Source organism: Osmerus mordax, chromosome 10, assembly GCF_038355195.1.
Source record: "Osmerus mordax isolate fOsmMor3 chromosome 10, fOsmMor3.pri, whole genome shotgun sequence".
NCBI classification, from domain to species: Eukaryota; Metazoa; Chordata; class Actinopteri; order Osmeriformes; family Osmeridae; genus Osmerus; species Osmerus mordax.
Genome location: NC_090059.1, coordinates 6,157,994 through 6,183,566, shown reverse-complemented (window position 1 = coordinate 6,183,566; position 25,573 = coordinate 6,157,994). Strand labels below are relative to the sequence as shown.

The following is a 25,573-nucleotide window of genomic DNA, read 5'->3' as shown; positions in this document are numbered from 1 at the left end:
TAAAGTAACTGCTAGGCCTACCCACCAAACAGGCAATGCTGTAACATGTAACTTAAAAAACAGAAGTCAGGTAGTTTTGTCAAATTTTTTGTAATATTTGCAAATGAAGATATCTAAAAAGTGATGGTGCTTGTGCTTGGATGTGTTAGGGCTGGGTGGTGGACCCAAGTGCACAACACAGGCGTAGAGGTTCAGAGGGGTTTATTGAAAAAACAGAGAGACCAGAGGGACAATGAAGGGCAGACGAGGAAGGCAGGGCAGGCAGGGCAGATGGAACTGGGGGATCTGCAAACAAAACATACATTAGGATCTTGTCAACAGCTGAATTAACCAGATTTTGCCAAACAGGACTGACTGTGTAGACAGAGCAGAAGATCTGGCGGCAAGTGGAGGGAACACCAGGATTGAAATACTGTTGGTTTGATGAAGTGATGACTGACAGGTGTGTAGGGTTGACGGGTAAGATTGAAGATATGGCCTGGAATCCAGGAGCCTGGAATCAGATAGACAGACAGACAGACAGGGAACATGAACAGACTGGGTGGAAGTGGATGGCCTGACAGGATGAGTGTAGGAAAGAAAACAAAAAACAGAATTGGCATAATCTTCAGCATTCTACTTCAACTTGGATGCTTGCAAATGGAATAGCTTCTTCCAAACAGAAGGCCACCACTGAACTAACAACGAAACAGTAAAGAAAAAATTGGAAAATCAATTGCATTAAAAAAGTAGACGTCGCTGATTCAGGATTGGCGAGATGCAATTGGGGTACCACCCCTCGACAGACAGCGGCAATTGCAGTAAAGCCCGTTGAAGTCGCGTGGGCAGTATCTGTGGTGGAGACCGAGCATTAAGGTCCAGCACACAATGAAAGAGTCTTTTGGGAAACAAGGATTTTTTAGGATACCTCATTACAGTTGCAACAGAATGGCAGCCTCGACTGAAATGGGCTCTACAAAAATAACTCCCGAAGCACTGAAAGAGATGCTCCAATTTTACAACCTAACTCGACAGGAGTTTATTGACTCATACAACATTCAGCCGCTTGTCTATATTCCAGAACTACCGTTTAGTGCCAAGACCACTTTTGTAATAATGTATGCCATCATTTTTGTATTGGCTCTTGTTGGAAACAGTTTAGTTGTCTACATTGTTGTTAGAAAACGGGCAATGCAAACGGCTACAAATATTTTCATATGCTCTTTGGCGGTGAGTGACCTGCTCATCACTTTTTTTTGCATACCATTCACCTTGTTGCAGAATATCTCATCCGAGTGGCTCGGAGGTAAGTTTACAAACAATATTGCACGATGCGATTAGGCTAGGCCTATAACGTGTGATTACTAATTCACTGTAGGGTGTAGTTAATTTGAAACTACACTGTTTTTTGCTACCATGATCGAAGATATTTTCTATTTAAATTCAACTTTTGAATTCATAAATGTTAAACGCGAGTTGTATGAATTTAGACGAACATTGTTCGCTTTGTGGTTATGTTTATCGCTTTAGATGCGTAGATTTGCTGTTCAATGAAAGTGAAATCGATCTCGTGTAGTGTGGCAACAACTTCAAGTCTGTTCTTAATAGTATGAACAGAATAAGCCAAAGTTCTCTTCTATTGAATGTTTACTTTCACGGTTACTAATTTTTCTTCCATCCCTCTGTTCTCTTTGTAGGGGTTCTGGTTTGCAAGACTGTTCCCTTCGTACAGACCACTGCCATAGTCACGGGCATTCTCACGATGACTTGCATCGCTATTGAGAGATACCAGGGCATTGTCTACCCACTGAAAATGCGAAGACAGTATACACCTAAAAGAGCCTATAGAATGCTAGGTAGAGTATGATTGGACTAAATCAATATGGACACCTGTTTTCAGTTTTTGTTTATTTCAATTCCTCAAGTGCTAAAATAAGCTTGTAGCAAAACCTCTTTTTATTATACCTAATATAGAAAAGCTCAAATCGAGTTATTTTGAGGACGAGGAGAACAGAAGGATCATTTGGGACACTAAGTCTTGTCCTTGCCCTGTCCTCCAAAAAGCAGGACTTTGAAGAGAGAACATGATTATCTGTCAATGATATTTCACAAATGAAAATGATCTGAACTCAGCACTATCTGTCTGAAAATGTGTCCTGGCCTTTAGCACCCAATAATTTTCTGAAAATTTTATAACGCATGATAATGTAATGCAATGTGCACGTAACTTCATCGAAATGTAATAAAACCCAATAATGTAATAACTTGACCAATGATGTGATAGAATGATGACAATGACAATTTTTACCAGAAAATAAAATACCATATTACACTATTGGAAAATAAATAAATACCTTCAGAATAATTTACAACTATGCACTTGTTTTTTTTCTCATCACCATCTCCCTGGATCAGCTACATGTATCTACTTGTACAAATGTAGGGTTCTGCATTAACTGTCTTTTTTCATCAACTAGGTCTTGTATGGATTGCGTCGGTGATGGTTGGGTCTCCGATGTTGTTTGTACAGCAACTAGAGGTAATACAAGCCAATAGAATCAGTAAAGCGTATTTTTTCTTAAAATTCAACATTCGAATGGAATGAAAAGATTAGTTATTCTCTTAATAATTGTAATGGGAGCTGCAGTAAAACATATTATAAACATATAAACAAGTATAAATTATATAAAGCACTCTTTTAATGCGAGCAAGATATATTGGCTATAAAGTAATTTGCAGACAGACCTGCATTTAGCATGATAAAACCTGTTACTGTACGTGTTAACAGTACTTCCTTTTGTGGAGTAATTTATTTAATTTAGAAAACGAAAAAGTTCTAAATTAAACAAATGGCATTCTTTTGGATGTTCAAAGTCAATGAAATATCACGCTTTGAAGGATTTTTCAACAAGGGTTAGTGTTTCATTGTGGTTTCCCCTCTTCGTTAGGTGAAGTACGATTTCCTTTATGACCACTACCACGTGTGCTGTCAGGAGAGCTGGCGGTCTCTGACCCACAGGCAGGTGTACACCACCTTCATCATGGTGGCCCTGTTCTTGCTGCCGCTGGCCGCCATGCTCTTCCTCTACACGCGTATCGGCATCGAACTTTGGATCCGCAAGAGGGTTGGCGACTCTTCAGTACTCAGCACCATGAACCACAGGGAGATTAACAAAATCTCAAGGTACAAAGACTTCAATAGTCTTAAGGTGCTCTAGCTATGTACAAGTAACAAGTAATTTAAAGAGCAATAGCTTTAAGTCTGGACTCTGGACTGAAATTGCTAATCCAATTACTGTTAACTGACATTCATGAGTTTTGGATGAATTATTTCTTATAACATAAATTAGGGACAGAGGTGGCAGTAGAGAATCTTTGGGCTAAACAACGGTGCGGCTAATTCATACATTCGTGGGGATCAAATCAATGTCAGTCGGGAGTAATGTTCAAAAGTGCTATATGAAAATTGAAATTTTCTTGGTTGTTCCATGGTGGGGCTAACACAATTCTTGGTGTAGCTGTAACCCAAATAAGCCATACCCTGCCACTGCCCATGATTAGGGATAAAAAAAAGAAGAAAAAACTCAAATGTCCAGCTAAGAAAGCAGTGCATGAAAGCACTTTGATGGGATTCTTGGACTTAAAACGCATTCATACCACACGTCACCCCTCAGGATTTAAGGTTGGCCTGTTAGTTTGCCAATGCCAGTCGCCCAGAACAGCTATAAATGTGTGTTTCTATTCATAGGAAAAAGAAGCGGGCTGTCAAAATGATGATCACAATTGTTCTGCTGTTTACAATATGTTGGGCTCCATTTCACACAGTACACATGCTCTTTGAATACAGTAAGTATGGTTTTCTAAGCCAATAGTAGTACATGCAATAAGGCTTTGGTGCACATAGAACACAATACTAGAAATGCTAGCCTTGATATTACAGACCTATCCACATTTGCTTCATTTCACATTCAATGATTGGTCTCCAAACTTGCCTAAACAGCCCCTAAACCATCTCTGTGGTGTGTGTGCAGATGATCTGGAAAAGAAACATGACGAAGTGACCGTCAACATGATCATTGCCATTGTTCAGGCCATAGGCTTCTTCAACTCCTTCAACAACCCCATAGTCTACGCCTTCATGAATGAGAACTTCAAGAAGAGTTGTGTGTCCACCCTCTCCCGCTGCCTCAGGAAGCGGACCCAGCAGCGCGGCCTTGTGGAGGGACCCAACCTGAGCGTCCAGTTCATCAAACCCCTGAACAGGCAGGCCTTCCTGGAAACGGGGAAATGTGACATCTTAATGCACCAACCTGTGGAAACTGGACCCTCATTGTCCTCCAACAGTAAGACCTCTGCCTTCACTGGGGAGAGGATGTCGACTGTCCACTCTGAGCTCCCAGCCTGCAGCTCCTCTATGGTCAAATGAGATGGATGCACAGTTGCAAGTAATGAGTTTGATACCGGAAGCCACCAGTAGTACTGCATGTACCCTATCTGGACGGACAGGTCTATTCATACCATACTCCAGAGGCTTCCAATATGACTAGTAAGAAAGGATAACCGTGATAAAAGCCCCACAATACAACTGTTGGAAGCTTAAGTTTGCCCTAGTGAAAGCAGTATCACAGTATCAAAGCAGTATCAAAGCAGATAAAGAAGGTTGAACTTCAGGCTCAACTAGGATTGTGCTTGCAATCATGAAACACTGTATAATACTCTGAAGACTGTACTGTGGTCTATGTACTGTAGCAATGTACTGAGAGCCAGTTTGGCAACAGGGTTACATGGCTACAGCAGTAGTGCTACAGGTTCACAATGAGCCTCCTCATTGTTCAGGGACTGGGCATGAAATGACAGGGTTTATCTATTCACTAATGCTTACAATCTTCAAGAACCTTTGTCTTTTTAAAATTACAGATAACAACAGTCAGTTATGTGATATCATTATAACTGAGGTCTTATAGGGGCACATAATGTGTTTTAAGTATGCAAAGACATAATTACCTAATTGTAATGATTCTATGGAATTAATGACTATTTTAGCATTAGATGTCTTTCTATTACAAAGAATTAAACTGAGAAACAAATCAAGAGAATGTACATTCAAATCTAAACATGCTTCCCTTACAATGGGTCAAGCACAAATCACTCTATTGCTATTATAGTTAATTCAAGTTTACATTGTGTCCTGTTAGAAAGTAGTGATATAAAAAGCCAACATTAGTCTTTTCACATGCAGGATACACTTACATATAAGATTCACTGAAGTCCCAAAGTGAATCTCAAAATGAATGTATGTATTTTTGTAAAATTGTGACAATTTACATGTTTTTGACATCATACTATGAAATATTCAATATCGAATTTATATAGAATTGCTTTATAGACATATTGTGCATAGCCCGTTTAGTTGACATTAAATGCGCTTGTTTATGAAGGTTGTTTTGCTTTCATACAAGAATGCCAACACTTTGATAATGAGAACTTGTGTACAATACAGTAAGATAAAAACAAATATATGTAAATCTGAGCACAAAAATGCATATATCAACTAAAATAGTATTTGGTGTGCCTTTTCATTGTTAATCTGTATTGTGCCTGAAAGTGTACAAAGCAAAAAATAAAGGACATGTAATTGGAGCAACTACTTCTTCAAGATCAGGTGACATTGTCAATCATGCACTGCAATCACTGTAATTAGCTTAAAGCTAATTATACCTGCTGATAAGCATTTTTGTGCTCAGTGGGTAAACCTGTAGGCAGAGCTCCATTTGTCTGCCTCTATTGTACAGCTAAAAGCCTGTGGGCTGTCATCACAGTAAAGGGCCTCAACTCTACAGCACCATATTCTCCTTTGATGATCCCTCATCAAAAGTGGATATTAATTACAATGTTACATTGTAATGTTGATACTTGAGGTAACAAACTTGTTGCAAACTTAAACCTTAACCTGAACACGAGTTGTGTAATTGTAATACATTGTGTTTTGATTTCCTGTGGAAAATGTATTGTACCCCTAAAGCTTAAGGGTACATTTTTGTATATATTTTAATCAGGCACTGAATTAAACATCTTGACATGTATCCTTCATCCAATACTTTATTCACAACCAATATATACATACATACAGAAAATGAAAAGCTGCTGATGTAAGAGTTATCTTTTGAGACCTAACACAATCCAACAGTGGCCTTATCATTGTGATATCAGGAAATCTTTTTTCCTACGAGAGCTTTATACCAGATAGTAGAGTAATTGTACCTCTGAATTTAAAGGATACTAGGTCAATAAGCTTTATTGCTGCATGAGAGGTGTTGAGTTGGTGACCCACATGAGGAAAAAAAATTGGAAAATGCTTTCAGCATCCTGAAACACCCTGAATAAAGCCATGTACCCAACTACGTCCCTAGTCCTCTGACTGGACACCTGTCAGATTCCAATTCCACAAAAACCTTAAAAGAAAAACGTTTCAAATTTTGTCAGCACAATGTCTCCGATGCAACATCATTGTCCAAGCAAGACGGAAAAGGAAGACTTTCTTAAAGTTCTAAAGCTTTCAGTACTCTCCATGCACAAATAAACATAAGCATAAGGGACTGCCTGTCTTCTGCCATTTAAAACAGGCCAAACACTGCATCACGTGGCTTCAGTAAAAAACAAAACAAAAATAAACATCTTTAGTGGTCGTTTATCTTTAGTGCAGCTGAAAAAAGCACGATATATCAGTAAAAGATTCACATTTTCCAGTCTTGGTTCCAATGGAAAAGCTTTTTGACAGGCACAACCATCTACAGAGCCATTGGGGTTTGAGTCGGAAAGAAAACTTCAGCCAGAAGAGCTTTATGGGACTTAAGTAAAGGCCTGTTGTTTATGCAGACACTGACCCCCCCACACACACACAATGCTGCAAACAATTCAACGCATCGCCTGAACCTGTCCTTCTTCAAACCAGCACATGTTCATGGATGCACACCCATCTTTGTCTTGCACCTCTACCCCTGTAAGGCAAACCATGTGAAGGGGAGGTTAAAAGGCAGGGGCGGGGCTGGGGAAGGGGATGATTGACAGGTGAAAGGTCTACGTGACTAATGGGATGTGGAAGTCTGGGCTGTCAAAGAGCAGCGGTCTCCTAGGCGGCGAGGGATCCTTGTCAGCCTTGTGTAGCAGCTTGAACAACCCTGTACCGATGTTCATTGGGATGCCCATGATGATGCATTCAGACACGCCTGGAGAGAACAGAGAGAGAATGTAGGAGGGAAACAATTTAGCTACACGTCCAAATTATATCCTGGATTGTTACAACAGTTACAAGAGTGAAAACGAGGAGTTAACGCACCGCAAACCGAGTCCTTTTGTCCGAAGTAGGCAGCGTCGAAAAGGTGATCAGCGGTTTTCTCAAACGATGCCAGCATAAGGACGCTCTCCTTCATCTTAGCCAGGCCAAATCGGGTAATTCCCAGGATCTCTCCCTGTAGAACATTTGAGTGAAAGTTGTGTGAAACCCACTGCTGAGTGGGTCTGGATAAATCACGATGTTCTGCTGCCACCACCAACCTTGTAGGACATGAGGTCAGCCAGGAGCATGACATGACGCCTGTCTATACTCATCCCATGGTTCACCATGGTATACTGGATCTCGTTGATAATAGTGGACCTTGCCGCCTCAATCCCAAGTGTTTTCTCCACCTGAAAGCGAGAGCCCAGGTCACCTTAGCACCCGAGCATTAATAAACAATCTGGGTATTAGGTGAATAAATGTTTACCTCGTAGGTGTTGTTTGAGGTGGTCCTGTTGCCGTTCACACCGTGGGTTGCCATGACGCTTCTCAGGTTGTCCCCCTCAACCAGGAGCTTGTATTTGTTTTTTCCACTCTGCTCATCGATGTGAATGACAGCTCTTGCCACCTCCGGGATTCCCTGCACTACCACCTGGTCACAGAAAACGAAAGGATTAGAGGTGTGGGAGCAGGAAAACAAAGGCAATGAAAATTATGATTTCTTTTGTTCACGGGTGTAACATTAAAGTCAACAGATTTTAACAAAGAAAAATGTTCTGAGGCGAGGTATTGACGATGTGAGTGGATGTCTGAAAGGTATTTTTGAGATGGCAGATATGAAAGCCATCAGTAAACGCAGTTGTCAGATATGTAAGCAATACGTAAATATGCTTAAAGAAATGAATGCTCACAATAAAACACAATCTACAATGAATCATGCTAGATCTTGCTCTCAATTATGTATTTACTTTCAGGACGGTAGAACGACCAACAGTTTTTCTTAAGGGTTGCTGTTAAAATGCAAATTTTTTAAGATTGTCGTCTGAGCAATCTGCTCACAGAACTCAGCATAGCTCTTTTATCCACCCTGAAATGTCAACGTACAAAAATTCAGTCTAGTGGAATAAAATACGAACTAATGAACTAGACTACATCTGGCAGATGCTGAAAAGAAACCTGTCGCAGAGAGCAGTGACTTTAGAAATGTCTCGGCTTGCATTCTCTCATTCCAGTCCCCAAGTGCATCTCCCTGAGAACCCACTCAATGTGAGGGCTCATTTTGAAATACACTGTTATTGCTCACGGAAAGAACATTCCAATCCCTGACTTTCTCAAAAACGACCCCATATTGCTACAAAAGTGATTAGCAATTAGCAGTTTCAAAACCGTATGTGCGATTGCCACAAAACCAAACTATGGAGTGTGTCTAGGGACAAAACCCCCAAAAAAGAAGCTGCTCTTCGACATTTCTCCATTTCCACTGGAAATGGAGAAAGCACCAGTCACCTTGGGAAGCTCCTCTTTGAGAGACTGCAGCACATAGTACATGGAGCTCTTGCTGTTTTCTCGTGGAGACACACAGACGACGGCCTCGCCGTGCACGGCAATGTCCCCGGGCTTAACACGCAGCTTGGACATACATATGGAGTAACGCACGGTTTCAGCATTCACCTGTAAATCAAAAGTAATTTTTGCAGGAAATTCAGCACTGTTAAATGATCCCCCCCATAGAAGTTTCTGTTAATCCCATCAGTCTACAAACACTCTGAAAACGCACAAAATATTTTAACGCAAATAATATCAAACACAGAATTGGAATAAACAAACACACTTGTTTTAAAAGCATCTGATATCATGTTGCTGTGAAGCGACAAAGTCACTATGTGACCGTAAGGTAATCACTAATAACTTCTTGTCAAAAGTGAATTATTTGGGAGTCCGTAAAGACGTGAATGTGGCTTTAAGAATAGTACTAAGCCAATCCTCAAAGTAAAACACTAGTGGTGGTGCTAATACAGGAAAGACAAATACTGTACCTCTAAGCGTAATAGTCGGATCCTTTCCAGGGACAGCTTTACCAGAATTAAACAATCGTCAGGTAGAAAGACCTCCTCTATGTACTCGGAAATCTGGAGGAGAAGGAACATGATTCACATTGGTTGTGAAAATGTGTAAACATTCCAGTTTTGCACATGACGAGAAAAATCTTTTATAGTATGAAAAAACTATTTGGGATGCAAAGCTGTAGTGAGAAATATCAATCTTTTGTTCATTGTTTTCAATGTAACCTTGTTTAACTTTCAATCTCAGTTGGTTGGACATTTTAGAAATAATTTATCTTGAAGGGATTATCTTGAATAACTGCGTCTTCGTGGACGCCACTTACTGTCATGAAAGTGTCAGAGACACATGGTATTTACCACTAATTACAGGTACACATCCATTCAACACTATTTGAATGTAAACCTTAAAATGTCAGGGCAATAGAAAAAAAGAAGTGCAGGATTTTTTACTTGAGAATAAACTTAAAGGGTCAACTGTGGCGAGAGCGGAAATACCTCTCCAAGAAGAGTCTTTTCAATCCTTCCTTTCACCAGGCGGCCAAAGTCAGCGTCATCCTCTACATCCAAATGGGCGCTGATTATAGGGGTACTGAAAGGGTAAAACAGAGGTGTCTTAAAATTTTTGTTTAGCCAAATTGCAGCCCAAGAGCTTGTTTACCGTGCACTGAGAAGCTTCAATAAAAGCAATAAACCTGGGGCCATCCTGCCCCAGGTTTATTGACTTCCCTAGATGAAATGTATCCCGGACAAGAGTAATTACAGGAGAGGGAGAAGGGGGAAAGTGTTTACATTTACATTTAGTCATTTAGCAGACGCTCTTATCCAGAGCGACTTACAGTAAGTACAGGGACATTCCCCCGAGGCAAGTAGGGTGAAGTGCCTTGCCCAAGGACACAACGTCAGTTGGCATGACCGGGAATCGAACTGGCAACCTTCGGATTACTAGCCCGACTCCCTCACCGCTCAGCCAACTGACTCCCGTTTGAAATGGGGCAGCACATTTGCAGACACTCTTTTCAGCTGTCTAATCAGAGAAGCCAATTACGGCCAGCGCGCCTACTGACCAGCCTCCATTTGAGCAAGCGAGGGAGGACAAGCAGAAGTTCGATTAAAGCAACTTTTAGTACCCAGACCTGAGATTACCCAGACCTGAAATGACTCAGACCAGATATTACCCTGATTTAAGATTAACCTGACCTGAGATTACCATGACCTGAGATTACCATGACCTGAGATTACACTGACCTGAGATTACCCAGACAGGTTTTTCTGATTTATCCAAGACTTTAGCTAATACAATACAATACAAAGTGATTATGGGTTTGGTGGTGCTGCCACTTCATAATACCTGATGTTTTTGGAGGCGTTGATGATCTCCTTGATGCGAGGTACCCCCAGCGTGATGTTCATGGAGGCCACCCCAGCGAAATGGAAGGTTTTCAGAGTCATCTGGGTGCCAGGCTCCCCAATACTCTGGGCACACAATGCTCCCACAGCTGAGCCCGGCTCCATCTGGGCTCTGTCAGACACATGAAACAACAGAAAACTATAATCCTGATAGCATGGTCAGAATCCCACTGGGTGAATTTCTCGGTTCTGGGCAGCTTTATCGACAAGTAGGCTTTGTTGCAACCTGGCAAGCCCCCGCCACCAGCAGAAATCAAACTATAGAACTAGGGAATCTTTCATTTAATTCAACGTGTTAAGGACCAAGTACCAAAGTATACATAATTACATCCTCTTTGTGACCACAGCTGTGTGAGTGTGTTTTGGTCACAGCTAATCGACCACATGACCGGGTACCTCATGTATTTGTCTCTACATGTCTCCAAAAACTTCTCCAGCTGGGTAGGAGTGATGCGGTCCAGCTGGTACAGAACTTTGGGCTGGAACGCAGGAAGAGCAGTGATTTTAGACCTGGCTACGAGACAGGAACGAGACAGACTGCTGGTGCATTTAGACTGCTGAAGCTAATCTGATAGCCTACCTCTGTGGTGCCGTTGTCATTGATGCCATATTTGTCCCTGGTCTTCTTGATTCTCTCAGACATGCTCTTTATGAACTTCTTGATCTCCTGAAGAGAAGAAGGCGATACGTGAAGGGGGGGGAGGTCCTAAGGCTGGATTAAATGCATATTGATCTTTTCAAACCATGGCAGTATTGTTGTTGTAGAGCTTGAGTACAATTCCAAGCAGTTGTTTGATGTAAGGACAGACCATTATTGCAAAAGACAACTCATTACAGTCACAGTAGACGCATTCCTCAAACCCAGCAACATGTCCTGTTGACTTAACTCACACAATGCAACGTGTACATAATTAGTGCATTCAATGTTTGTTGTGTGAGTAACAGGCACCTTGGAAAGCAATCTGAACAGGTTAAAAGACAATCTGGCATTATTGTTTCACACCATGTCCCATCATGCTTTGCAACAATACCTCCAAATACTTCTCAGAGCCGGTCTCGGTTAATGCCTAAGGGTGGTTCAACAAAATTGTGGCGAGGGAAAGGAATGACATGATCAATACCTACAATTCAAGCTACTGGACTTATAATAAATATCCGTTGGTTGTTTCTTCAATAAGGTCTAGGTGGTGGGGGGTTGGGGTTGAGCTTGGGTAATCCAGAAAGGATGCAAGGTGGAAAAACTACACCATTAACTTACACTAATCATGAAGCCTGCCGAATAGAGAACGTCAATTCTAACCGTATCCAAACACCTAATTACTGAAAGTCACAACGGATTATTGGGAAAATTAAAATGGGTGCATACAATGAGGATAGCATCTACCTTGTAACACTGAGTGTGGTCAGATGTCTATCATTACCAGAGAATGGCTTGGTAATAAACCCCATCCATTACACATTGACTGACTACTGAGTTCAGATTCAGATGAGTTTCTCATCTGACTCATGTAAGGTACGTGTGGAAGTAACAAAGCATGCACACATTTTACAAATTACAGATTGGCAAAATGGCAGTGATGAAGAGCCAATAGTCCAAGTCTATTCCCCCACATAATTACAGAAATCAGCTTCTAATAAGAACTTGTCTCCCAACATTGGACGATTATATTTTTTGACAGTTTTATTTTAACCAGCCTACCTCCAGGAAACTGTCTCTGCAACACTTGAAGTCGCTCCTCTTCATGATGGCCTCGGCGGTCAGGACCAGCTCGTTCTTGCTAAGGGCCGGCTCGTCGATGCTCGAGTGAACGGCCTGGAGGGGGGGTGGGGGCACAAAGACCACGCCTGCAAATCAGTCTTTTACCCAGGGGGCCACTGCTGCACAGGGGCCAATCTACACAGTGGTCCCCTCTCTCCTGGCTCCTGGTTAAGCAGTTACCTCCCTAATCACTGATCTCTCAATCAACCGTAAAGAAGTAACAATCTAGTCTGAGTCGCTTCTGTGGTACAGTATGGCAACTACAAATCTGAAACTAGATCACATTTACAGAGGGAAGGCTAGCGCTTCACATTCAATTATTCAGGCTGGGTTTCAAAACAAATCTGCTAGGAAAGTAGTTATAGAAAATAACTACCTTTCTGTTACTAAATTCTATCAACTAGTCCAATCAAGTCCAATATTTTCACACATTGGAGTAGAAACCACCCCAGTGTCAGAAGACAAAGATATGGACTTGAATTAACTGATGAAAGATGATTTCATATCCTTGGCTGAACTTGGGGTGTTGTTATAGCTATAACTTGCTATGGTTTAAAAGGGAATGATAAATCAAATGTCATGGTTGCTTATCACTCTCCAGGGAGGGCTATTAATATAATGACTGTGTACTTTACTTCAAAACATAAACAACCACACTACTTGTTGAGAGGGTTTAACTAACCTTGAGAGTGAAATTAACTAAAATTAAACAACGTGTTTTACTAAATAGATATAATGTACCTCAGTAATGCAAGAACTTCCTTGAATAACATGCACCACAACCTTAAAAATGAAGCAACAACCATCTGGTTCACGATACATTCATTAATTCCACATGTTAGAATCAAACACTTCAGGGATAAACTCAGTCTGTAGGTGGGTTGGTAGGGTACTAACCCGGATATTGTCCAAAACCCTGTGGAACTCCAGGGGCTCGTCCTTGCCTTCCATGTCGGCCGGGTCCAGGCCGTCTCCTCCGTAGATGAACTGAATGATGTCACCGGTAGAGCTCCTCACTGTCAGGTCGTACTGAGAACACAGGTCTTCCAGGGACTTGACCAGCCGCCTCTACACCAAAACACACCCTCCCAGCAAGGAGAACCATAAGACATGTGGTGGTGGTGGATGGTAAGCAAGGTTGAGGGGGGAAGGTCGTAAGGGGGGGAAAATACATGCTGTTGAGGCTGTCATTAGACCAGATAAGCAAAGTCGGGGAAACAGTGATACAGAGAGTTGAAAGAGATACTGAAGAAAGTAGGTGGAGGAGAGAAAGGTGTGTGTGTGTGTGTGTGAGAGTGAGAGAGAAAAACCTTTGAATGCATCAGAGGTTTTACCTGCATGTATCCAGTTTCAGCTGTTTTAACTGCCGTGTCCACCAGGCCCTCTCGACCAGCCATGGTGTGGAAGAAAAACTCTGTGGGCGTCAGCCCTGAGTAGAAGCTGTCAGCCACAAAGCCTTTGGCAGCAGGGAGCTAGGTAAATCAGAGGGTTACAGGGACTGTTAAATTGTCCTTTTGATGCCGTGGGTGGGTCAGACGTTCATTAAAACCGTATGATTTATTCTCGTTATACCCGGTGTGCCTAAACCTATATTAGGATTACAAAGTGTAATCTCCAATCAAGATGTTCAGTTAGTAAAGAGTTTCTAAAGAGGAACATTAATATCGATAGGACCCTTGTGATATTTGCAGCAAACTAGATCCTACCAAACTAGATCATACCTTTCTACATACAGTACTGTGCAAAATTTTTAGGCACCCAATATGTTTTACACTAATATTATTTTAAATATTTGTGCTGATAAATAAAAGTGCAATGTTGAGAAAACATTTGTTAAATCTCGTCTTACATTGTCTTACAGCATTTTTGCTTAAAGATCCTGTAAAGTAAATTCCATGTTTTGCTTCGAAGTACATTATATACGTGTGAAATGAGTTCCTGAAAGCATGTTCAAAGCTCTAAAACTTTGTCGCACTGAAATGTGGAGTTAAACCGAAGAACAGTTTCTCTTCCGTTTTCAGATCAGGTTTTAATGGGCGGAGCCAAAAAATGCCCTATCTACGTCAGAACACTGAATGGCTCCTTCTGCTGTACTGTTATTGTAGCCTACATCAGCTAGCTAGCTAGCTTAAGGATGTCTCCCACCAACCGCAACTGCATCTTCCCTGGATGCAAGAACTCCAGCTGCGCTGCAACGCCATTTAAGTTCCCTATTGATAATGAAAGGAAAAATAGGTGGATAGATTTTGTGAAGAGCCACGCTGAGGGAAAGCTTTGGATAAACTCCAACAGCCGCCTCTGCAGTGGATAAGAGAGTCTGCTAAATGAGTAAATGCAGTGACCATTTCACAGCGGAAAGTTTTAACATGGACCAGAGACAGACGGGGGTCGCGGACACACGGCTTATCTTGCAGCGCGGAGCCGTACCGAGCATCGCCTTCCCGGCTGTTCCTCCTCCCGGTCGCACCTGAACAATCCACCGCTGCCAGCAGTTCATCACTCTGTTCTGTGTGCTTGTTATAATTATACTAGATAACTTTTCCAGAGGTATGCTATGAGTTAGTGCAAACCGCTAAATTGATAGGCTACTCGGTGTAGAATGATGGTAGCTTGGTGAAATGGTAGCTAATGTGTTAGAAGTAGCCTAGTTGGAGAGCTCACTGTCTGCTGTCTCTGGTGTCCATTTTTACTGTTACAGCTCAGGGGAACATTTCATTTATATGCATCTGTATGTTTCACTCATTGAACAAATACATTCTAATTCTAGCCTATATGGTTTTGTTCGGCTTGACATAGCGTCTATTATCTGGGTCGGAGGTAGGCACTAGGTAGCCTAAGAAAACGTCTGGGCAAAATATACACCAGATCCTATTCAGTCAATAAATTAGAGGGGGCGGAGCTTCAGCTCCTTCAGGCGACACGCCCCCCCAGTCTCAAACAGAGAAGACTGCTGATTTTTTCACGATTTCAAAGCCTAATTTGACATACTTGTCGGTGTTATTTTTTCATTCGAATTTGGATGGGTAGTTAATAACACATTATTCTGTGGTGTGGCGAACCTAAAACTTGTTTTCAGGTCCACTTTACAGGATCGTTAACTTTTTAAATGTGTGCCTAAGACTTTTGCACAGTACTGTACATCTAGCTCAGGATGACTAGCTATGACATAGATCAAGTAAGGCATAGTTGGTTGTCATTTAATGTAATTTAATGTAATTTATACGTAACTGGCATGAAGGGGGGGGGGGGGATGCCAGCGGTGTACCTTACCTTGGAATGCTTTTTGAAGTGGGGCAGAGAGCGGTTCTCAAAGCCGTCTGGAACTCTGGATCCGCTAATGGCCTGCTGGCCGACACAAGCAATCATCTGGGAGATGTTGATGAAGGAGCCTGATGATGGAGGAGGAGGAGGAAGAGTGAACGCAATCTACACAACTCGCGCATACAAGGCCTCGGGGTACCCTGTCGCCATGGCAATCGCCATTCGGGGGCCAGAGGGATCCTGGTGCACCCACCTGGCTGGGCAGCCATGACAGTTGTGTGAATGACAGCTTGCTGATCTATAGTGAATGGCAAGGGTGATCCAATCCTACCTTTGGAGCCGCACACGGCCATGATGAGAGGGCTGTTGCTCTTGTCCAGTTCTCGAAGACAGGCGCTGCCTGCGTGGTCTCTGATGACTGACAGCTCTTTCAGGATCAGGGCCTGGGGACAGGTGCAGGCAGGCATTGCACTTACAGTTACATCAACCATACCCTTCCTTCCATCACTCACACTAGTGGAACTCTTGACTCCAGCACTTATATGAACAGTCTATACCTGTTAGGGGTGGGGGAAATCGATTCACATGTGAATCGCGATTCAGTCTTCTAGCGATTCACATCAATTCACAAATTCCCCAAATCATTTTTTACATTATTAAAAAAATAAAAAATCTTGGAATCGATTTTTCATCGAATCGTGACCCCAACAATCGATTTGAATCGAAAGGCACCAAAATGTTCCCACCCCCTAATACCTGGAGTACGGATCTGTCTGTTATAGTACAGCAGATTAGCCTGTCTCTGCCCTCCTATGTACTTCCGCTCAATTTTCATTTTGATTCTGTAGTGTGTCTGGGCTTTAGATATATTAGTCAGATGTCGCCGGTAAACTTTTTACCGGTACAATCAGTGAACAGAAGGAGTGGCTGAGAACGATGACGTTGATGTTGTGCGCTAGTTTGAGTTGTAGTTCCATAATGGCGGCGGAGACAGATGCGAGCGAAGCCATTCGGTCTGTTGTGGCAACGCTGCCGAATATTCAGATGTTAAAGCTGGAGCAAGAATAATCGATCCCCACGGGGTTCGTTTGATTTTCCAGCTAACTCCCTTAGTGGTGAAGGAGTTGGCTAAGGCGAACGCTAGCGATTGGTTATTCCAGATCCAGAGTGGCTCTGGGCAGATCCAAGAGTACCCGCCTTCAAGGAAGTTAACGCTTGTCAATGGATCGAGCCCAGATTCTCTGTACACATGAAATGTACGAGAGTCTGGTTAGGACCAGGCTAACAGCAGACACCATTTAGGATGAATAATCAAACTAAAAATTGGTCTTGAGGAAATGGAGCATCTGTCTGTGTCTGTGTGTCTGTGTGTGTATTTCTCAGCAAACCTCTAGGGTCTCCTCTGCTGTGCAGCCTGGCTGCTGCTGAAGCTTGCCGGTCTTCAGAGCCTCTATGTACTCGTCACACTTCTTGTAGCCGCCGTCCAGAAGATCCTGCTTGGCTTTCAGCAGGCCCTGGCCAGGGGTCACATCTCCAATACCGATGGAGAACCCTCGGTTGGCTGCATGGAACACAATATACAGTTAGAACTCAAATTAAAAACCTAAAATAGCGTTTAAAATTTCAAACCAACTATTCAAATACCAGTACGTCACATTCTGACATTAAATTAATTTGACAGACGCTCCTTTGATAATTTTTTTCACTTCAAGATGGATGAACTAGGTCCACAGCTGAATTCTTATGGACATTCAAATGCACAATGTTTGTCGGATCACTTTAGTCAGATCAGCTATATACATTCACTTATGTATTTGCCATGTAGGCAGTAAGGTTGAACAAGGTTTTTTTTCTCACAATCTTAAATGCCTCACCATTGACTTTTCCAGTAAACATGCAATTACTGTCTATCTGACAATTTGGGGTGGAGATGAATCCATTAAATGTTAAGTTTAATAGTTCCAACTTTACTAGGCTCAACTTTTTGTTTTCATGCCGATCGCTGGAGAATGTAAAAGGATAGGAAGGACGTACAGAGGTAGACGGGTGCAAGGCGCGCTAGGCGGGACATGGCGTTGGCGGCTTCCAGCTGACCCCAGTCCCGGAGCAGGATGTAGAAGATGTTCTTCTTGGAGCCAGAGCCCAGGGTGCCCTTGTCCAGGCTGCCACACAGCAGCTCACTGTTCTGGATCACCACAACTGAAACAGGGATGAGACACAGACGGCAGAGAGACCAGGGGGGTCACTAAAGCCCAATTTATACTTAGGTCGCAGACACTTTTGAAAAGGTCGCCGACAGAAATGACGTCTCGGTCGACACTTAGAGGTGTCGCCTACCAGGAGAAATTTCTACTGGCGCTGATGTCGTCACATAGTGAAAAATTAAAATGGTCAGTTTCTCCGATTGATCACCATGGCTACAAAGCGTTAACAATGTAACCATAGCAATGAATGTAACGGTAAAATGATTATGTTTACGTCACGCGAACCTTGAGCACAGGCGACTGTTTGCCGAAGTATAAATGCAGCAGCCTGAGCGACACTTTTTTTTTTTTCTTCGTCAGCGACCATTTCAAAGGTGTCCACGACGAAGTATAAATTAAGCTTAACACACAGTCTGGCATCAAGGCCAATAATCTCCCACCGTCTATCAAATACTGAGGGCTCTGGCAAGATGGGAAGCTCCCAAGCATTACCCCCCCACCCACCCCCATACACACACACACACACACTTTTCTTCATGCTGATGCCAGAGTTGACAAAAATTATATTTATTAATGTAACGATTATCCTTTTAGGTGCTGTACTTTAATTTTACTTCCAGTAAGAGGAAAATAAAGATTTAGTACAAATAAAGATATACAGTTCAAATTTGTGGTCACTTAGAAATGTCCTTGTTTTTGAAAGAAAAACCGAGGCCCAATATCAACAACCATTGAACGCTGGATTTTGGTGTTTCAACACCCATTGACACTTCCCTGTTGTATGACTATGTTTAGCCTGTGTTTTGCACCTCTCTTTCACCAACCGTCTCTGGAGGAGGGGATCCCTCACTGAATAGCTCCCAAGGTTTCTTCAATTTTTTTCACCTTGTGAGTTTTTCTGGGAGTTATTCCTTGTCTTCTTTGAGGGTTTAGGTTGGTTGAGGGTCAGTTCTATGAGCGTATGTGAAGCCCTCTGTGAAATTGCTTGTAAAAAGGCCTATACAAATCTATTTTGATTTTATTTGAACCATCAGTCCTATGGTCCAATAACACCCTGTGTTTGCTAAACCATGGTCATAACATTTGAAGGCTAACTGATCATTAGAAAACCCTTTTGCAATTATATTAGCACATATGAAAATTGCTGAATATAAAGAAGCTAAATCAACTGGCCTGCTTTATATTAAGTATCTGGAACGTCAGCAATTGTGGGTTGGATTACACTCAAAATGGCTCAAAACTAATAACTTTCTTCTGAAGCTCGTCAGTCTACTCTTGTTCTGGGAAATGAAGACTATTTCATGCAAGAAATTGCCAAGAAACTGAAAATCTCGTTCAACTCTATTCCCTCAAAATAAGAGGGAGGCCCCGGTGAGCAAACTGAACAAAAGGAAAAATACATTAGAGAGTATAGTTTGAGAAACAGATGCCTCACAGGTCATCAACTGGCAGTTATGACTTGAGTCAATGAGTTAGACTCATTAATTGGTAGCGCAAAACACCAGTCTCAATATCAACATTGAAGAGACAAGAGATGCTGGCCTTCTAGGCAGAGTTGCAAAGAAAAATACAGTTTCAGACTGGCCAATAAAATGAAAGGATTAAGATAGGCAAAAGAACAAAATTGTTTCTGGAAGACGAAAGTAAGTTTTAGGGTATTTAGATCACAATGAAGAACATTTGTGAAATGCAGACCAACTGAAAAGAGGCTAGAGGAGTGCTTGACGCCATCTGTCAAGCAAGATGTAGGCAATGTGATCTGGGAGTGCTTCGGTGACGTAGGATATTTGTACAAGAAGGAACCTCTAGACGGAGTAATCCTAATTAAAAAGCATTATTTATAACACTTTCAATTACTTCCAATTACTATTTCCTATTCATTTACCTATATTTCCTATTCATATTGCTATTAGTTCCTAACCTAATATTTTGAACGGTAGGAATATTTTCTTTGAAAGAATTCCTCTGGTGATGTGGCTGAAAGTGTAGGTTGCGGAGGACTCACAGGAGTCATTGTAGCAGAGGTCCTCTCCCTTCCCACAGTACTGCTTGCCCTTGGTGCGCAGGTTGGCCTTAACCGGGCAGGCCTTACTGGGCTTCAGGATCAGACTGAAAATCTGCTTGCCGGTCCACAGAGCCATTGGCTGAAAACAGGAAAAGGAAGGATTTTTATTTATTTATATAAAATAGAAATCTTAAAAAAAGAGTCAGCCAACTAAACTATAAGGAAGTACTTTACAGTACCTTCATTATAGCAGGGTGAGGGAGAGCAATCTTGACTTTTTCATCTTTGCCAACGAGGATTGAGGCTACTATCTGACAGGCTTTTGATCTGTCGAAGAAGGTGTCCTTCAGAGTCAAGAGGTAGGCTCCTGGAGTGGGGAAACAACAATGAGATGAACTGTTGCTTTGTAGTTCAGGTACTCCCCTTGAGGAGAGAACTTATTACATTTGTGACATTATTTAAATCAAAACAGTAAATGACAGTTTTAGAACACAGAGTACTCCACTGCAATGCATTTAAACATTTTCAGGGCTGCTGACTAACATGGAAAATGGGCATACCCTACATAAACAGAAAATTGTTTAAATATGTATATTTCTAGAAGATTGGGGGACATGACAGTTTGACCCGTCACCTGCTAGGTGTATGGTGGGCAAGGAACAGCAGGACTGAGTCACATGAAAAAAACATAATCAAAAACCTTTCTTTTCAGTGCGTTGCCCAGCCTGTCTGGACAATAAGCAATTTCTGCACCTGCCAATAGTCTCAATTATTTCACAAAAGGAACACTTGATGGACGTCACTGCACTGCTGTGAGTCACAATGCTCACCTGTCAGGAAATCTTGAATAGCTGCAATCAGAGGCTCTCCATTTCTCGGTGTCACAAGATTGGCTTTGGTCTGAAAGGAAGCAGAATGCTCTGCGTGAAACAGGTGACTTGACGTACAGTTGTTTTCAGAACCACATTTTCTTTCCCACTGGACTTACGAACAGAAATCCTGGAGAGAGGGTGTTTGTTTGGCTGTGACAAGTACCCCCACTAACACCAGAAGCTCAGCCTTTGGAATGAGTGTGTGACATTTGAAAAGGGAAGAGATGTGTTTGTGTGTGTGTTTGTGTGTGTATGACACGTACCCCCATCAGTACCAGGGCCTCTGCTTTGGCCTCCTCCGTCTGGGGGAGGTGGAGGTTCATCTCGTCTCCGTCAAAGTCAGCGTTGTATGGCGTGCACACGCACTCATTAAACCGGAATGTTCTGTGAGGCTTCACACGGGCCTATTGGATCAAAAGGAAAACATTTCAATAAACACAGAACGAGAGTACCCAAGCAACAAGCTGTGCATGGCATGTGGTACATCAGTTCCGACAGGCTCTCACAATGTGTGCCATAATGCTGAGCTTATGAAGGGAAGGCTGCCTGTTGAAGAGAACAATGTCTCCATCTATCATGTGTCTCTCCACCACGTCGCCAAACCTCAGTTCCTGGGCCATCTTTTCTCTGTTGCCGTATTTCAGAAACCTGAGAGAAACACACGCAAACACTGAGTTACCAAGCCGAAACAGGCTTCAGAGAGGTGTTTCATAACTGGAAGAGTGGTCACCTTTTCATCTGGGTGTGACGTTGCTGGATGAAGTTGGCCCCTGGGTGAACATCTGGACCGCTACGAACAAGCTTCCTCAACATTTCCAAATTGGCTTTATTTACCTTCAACAAGTAAGCAATTGGAATCTTTTAGTCAAGTGAATTGCTAATTGAGATGGTGTTTTTATACTCTTGGTCTGAGGCTTACCTTCTCAGGGTAGGTCAGGATCTTGGCAACGTGAATGGGGACAGCCACCTCATCAATCCGTAGGTTAGGGTCTGGAGAGATGACCGTCCTTCCGGAGAAATCTACTCTCTTTCCCGACAGGTTTCCTCGGAATCGTCCTGAAAAATATGTCGGAGGTGATGTCATTTTCTATGTTCAGAATTCAGCATCCAGTAGGCACTCTTGCTCTAGTAGATGAACACCTCAGGATAGAGATTAGAAGATGGGTGAAAGGTAAGAAGGTGATGTAGTAGCGAGACCTTGTTTGCCCTTCAGTCTCTGTACAAAGCCTCTGGTCCACTTCTTGGGCGCCATATTGAGGGGAATGCCCGACAGCTCACTGTTGATATAGAGGGCACACTGCAGTTGCAGGAAGTCCCAGTCCTCCATGATCATCTGGGTCTTAGCGCCTGACATACGGTGCTGGATCACGCCAAGATAAAGTCAATTCTCTCTGGCCATTGCAATACTTTGAAATATGACTCAAAATAACACTACGATATATGAAATGTAATTCCATTGTCATAGGACGTAGGCGCAAAGCAACAAGGAATTGTCTTGTAACAATGTCATTAATCAATTACGTCACAAGCATGAGAGGTTTGAAAACGACGCAAAAATCACCTTCTTGATGACGTCGTTGAGGAAGATGATCTCCGTGAGCTTCATGGTGAGGTCGTCCTCGTTGGTGCCCGACTTGAGGTCGCTGACCACGGAAGGGCGGATGCAGAGGGGCGGGACCAAGAGACGGGTCAAGATGAGGTCAGCGGGCTTTCCGGCCTCTGGGTTCATCAGCAGCAGGGGGATGTCCTCCGCGGGGATCCTCTTGAACAAGTTGAGGGCCACCAGAGGACTCAGGTTCTCCTAGTAGTTTGATGACACAGCAACAATGATGAGGAAGTGAGGTGAGGTAGAGTAAAAAGCCCACACACGCAAAAAAATATTCCTAACAAATACAACAAATTACAAAATAAGGGCCAGACATTATTGATGCTCCAGCGTGATTATAAGTTGACATGACCATGTGAAATTCAAACACTGCTTATGGAACATCTACAAAGTATTCCAGCTTTTCACAAAGATTCACCTGTGCTCTTGTAAGTAAGGATTCCACTTCTTTGTTGTGTTCTATTGCAATATCAAAGGACTGGAGGAATTCAGACACGACGGGGTCCACCACTTTCTTGGTTGATTTATACTTCTCGTGTATGATCTTCAGTAAGCCACACTTCTTTACCGTTCCTAAAAAAAAAACACAATTGTCAAGCTGTCAATTTGAAATTGCTTGGCTCTGGCTGAAATAATAATGCATGAGTGACGGGACACCTAGTTTTTTTTTTTTTTTTACCATTAAATGAAGAACAATTCAAACAGATTGTTCTTTTGCGGCATTTGTCAGATATCTTCTTCTTGAGGCCTCGTTTCTGGAGGTAAGCTAGGCCAGGCCTCTTCAGTTGATCCATGAACGGGAGTTTATCTGCCTCGGCCAGCATGATGTGAGAGCATGTCTTACAGATCATCTGTAGGTAACAATCCCCATTAAATCACAAGGGGAAAATATGAGCACAACACCCTGACAACGCACTCAAGATCCAATGCATTTGTGCATGTAATTGTTTTCCAATTGGACCATGGTCACATCTTACAGCCATATGTGAAATTAAACAACACAGCTATTCCAAAGCCCCAAGCTGATACTGTCTTGGTTCATCTTACTTGCAAGATTCCAATGACAGCTTTAAAGTAGCCCACATGGAAACATGGGAGCTCCAGATCCAGGTATCCATAGTGCCCCAGACAGTCTGCCAAGTTCTTCCCGCACGTCTCACATGGTCTGTCCTTCTCACTGGTGCCCTTTAAGAAAATAGGACGGCAGAGGTTTTCATGGACCTGGGATATTGTGCATCATCCATACATGAGACCATAGTAAGTGATTAATGTGCTCTGGTCAACTCCAGACTACTGCTGACCAGCGATTGGGAATGTGGAGTTCCCAAATCACTCCTCAGTATAAATAGGTAATATTTATGTGGGTGGAAACAATACTAACAACCAATACTGTCATACTGTTATTGGTACTATATACCATTGGCTCATGCAATTAATTTCAAGTTTTCACTTGTCAAGCTGTGTTATCCACCTGTGTGTTTTTAGAAAGAGGCAAGGAGGACATAGCTTTGAGGAGATGGAATGTGGTTACATAATGGAAGCTAGGAGAAATTATGAGGAGAATATACAGTAAGGCTGACTAGCAATTCAGCATTTGTACTAATTATAGCAAGCTACCATGCGGTGATCCAACACTCCATAAGGCAGAGGAGTGTGCTTGGTGTCCTGGCTGTACAGATTTTTGCTGACTACTTGGATGTGGGCTTGCTGACGCATCTGTTCAGCAGACTTCATCCCAAAGCAGATGTGGCTTCTGTAGACAGAAATGACAGTATAGTTTAGAACATGCAACAGTATGTCACGTTTTACAGAAATATTTATTTTACAGAAAACAGAAATACTATAAACAATTTCATTATTGACTCCCAAGACTGCATTAAGAATTCCATGGCCCACATCTCAAGATCAATGAAGGTAGCTCGTGTGTTCTGGAGTTGTGTCATGTGATTGTGATTCTGAAATCTGTCACTGGCGAGTAGGCCTATACGTTTTCTTGCTAATCAAGCTCTTCAAATTAAAACAATAGCGGAGAGCAACACATGCACAGTCCTGTAGTTAGCTAGCTAGCTAGCAATATAGCTACCAGGTGGCTAAGTAGCTACGCTGGGTGGCATACTTACATTTTCTTTGCCACATCGGTCTCCCTAAACTGCTCTTTCACCATTGTGACTGCTGTTCCACACGATAAAAGGAGTAAAATAGATGTAAGGCATTCAAATTAATGTTTTATTACACATGACCACACTATCCCATGCAATCAACACACTGTCACTTGACGTTCACATGAAGAAGAAATGTGTTGCTACAGCTTGAACCATGAACTCGTAGACAACGACTCTCGCAAAAAGTGTTGAAGGGAGTACACAAGCTGCATCACGCGATACTACCACCTAGCGGATATTTTTGTGTCAAAAGCACAGCATTTGGAAAAAGTGGACACTGCACACATTTAACAAATCAATCAATTATATTGGTTAGGAATACGAACAATATCTTTAGTCATGTCCTGTAAGACATAATCCATTCGACATTTGATATGGTCAGTCAAATGTGTGCCATGATCCACCCAAATTGTTCTACTTCTTGTCTCATCTCTTAATCCACTATGTCAATGACAGTTTGGCAAAATACAGTCTCACTCCAAATAATTTTTCACTTTGGTTTTCATTTTCCGTTAGCAATCTAAAGTTTGCCACTAGATGACACTAGATACACTCATCTTGGACACTCCAGTGGACTCCAGTGGACATCATCTCTTTCTACAGTATGTATGGTAAAACACACACGCACGCACGCACACACACACGCACACACACACACACAAACACACCTCCCAGTAGGTAAATTAAGAAATCACAGATATGCCTCCCACACAACTCTGGGAAACTCGTATACAATATGGATAAGAAGAACGGGTCTTTAGGAATGATAACATTGTCCTAACCTACCGGTACTGATGCTAAACATCCAATTAAGATATGTATACGCAATATGCTTTCTTCTTCATGTATTTCCCATAATCACAAAATATATGATGAGATCCTTGTAGTTTAGTGGTGACTGGAGACCCTACTTGATGATGAAGAGTATGTTACATAAATCACAGTATTATGAAAATTATGAAGATTTGAATCAAACATT

At 42.2% G+C, this 25,573-nt stretch overlaps 2 protein-coding genes across 3 annotated transcripts; one reads left to right on the top strand and one right to left on the bottom strand.

Moving 5' to 3' along the window:
- The first annotated feature begins 927 nt into the window (after positions 1 to 927).
- Positions 928 to 4,405, top strand: qrfprb (pyroglutamylated RFamide peptide receptor b). Its single transcript, XM_067245460.1, has 6 exons — positions 928 to 1,285; positions 1,677 to 1,835; positions 2,457 to 2,518; positions 2,928 to 3,163; positions 3,728 to 3,825; positions 4,011 to 4,405. Exons 1-6 carry the CDS (start codon positions 928 to 930, stop codon positions 4,403 to 4,405), a joined length of 1,308 nt encoding a protein of 435 aa, XP_067101561.1.
- Positions 4,406 to 6,060: 1,655 nt separating this feature from the next.
- On the bottom strand, positions 6,061 to 24,697 carry polr3a (polymerase (RNA) III (DNA directed) polypeptide A). Of its 2 annotated transcripts, XM_067245061.1 has the most exons (32): positions 24,553 to 24,697; positions 24,050 to 24,185; positions 23,480 to 23,617; positions 23,112 to 23,283; positions 22,851 to 23,005; positions 22,388 to 22,627; positions 22,024 to 22,186; positions 21,746 to 21,882; positions 21,557 to 21,660; positions 21,333 to 21,474; positions 21,090 to 21,230; positions 20,785 to 20,854; positions 20,194 to 20,321; positions 19,955 to 20,093; positions 17,780 to 17,944; positions 17,134 to 17,306; positions 16,077 to 16,188; positions 15,755 to 15,873; positions 13,819 to 13,956; positions 13,382 to 13,552; positions 12,425 to 12,538; positions 11,757 to 11,792; positions 11,306 to 11,392; positions 11,122 to 11,204; positions 10,667 to 10,837; positions 9,814 to 9,907; positions 9,292 to 9,384; positions 8,762 to 8,926; positions 7,743 to 7,907; positions 7,534 to 7,665; positions 7,316 to 7,448; positions 6,061 to 7,205 (listed from the first exon to the last, which is right to left on the bottom strand). In XM_067245061.1, the coding sequence occupies exons 1-32, from the start codon at positions 24,594 to 24,596 to the stop codon at positions 7,057 to 7,059; spliced, it is 4,209 nt and encodes a 1,402-aa protein (XP_067101162.1). In that variant the 5' UTR covers positions 24,597 to 24,697; the 3' UTR covers positions 6,061 to 7,056. The 2 variants fall into 2 exon arrangements, with proteins under 2 accessions (XP_067101162.1, XP_067101163.1); XM_067245062.1 differs by lacking the exon at positions 11,757 to 11,792.
- Between the last annotated feature and the right edge of the window lie 876 nt (positions 24,698 to 25,573).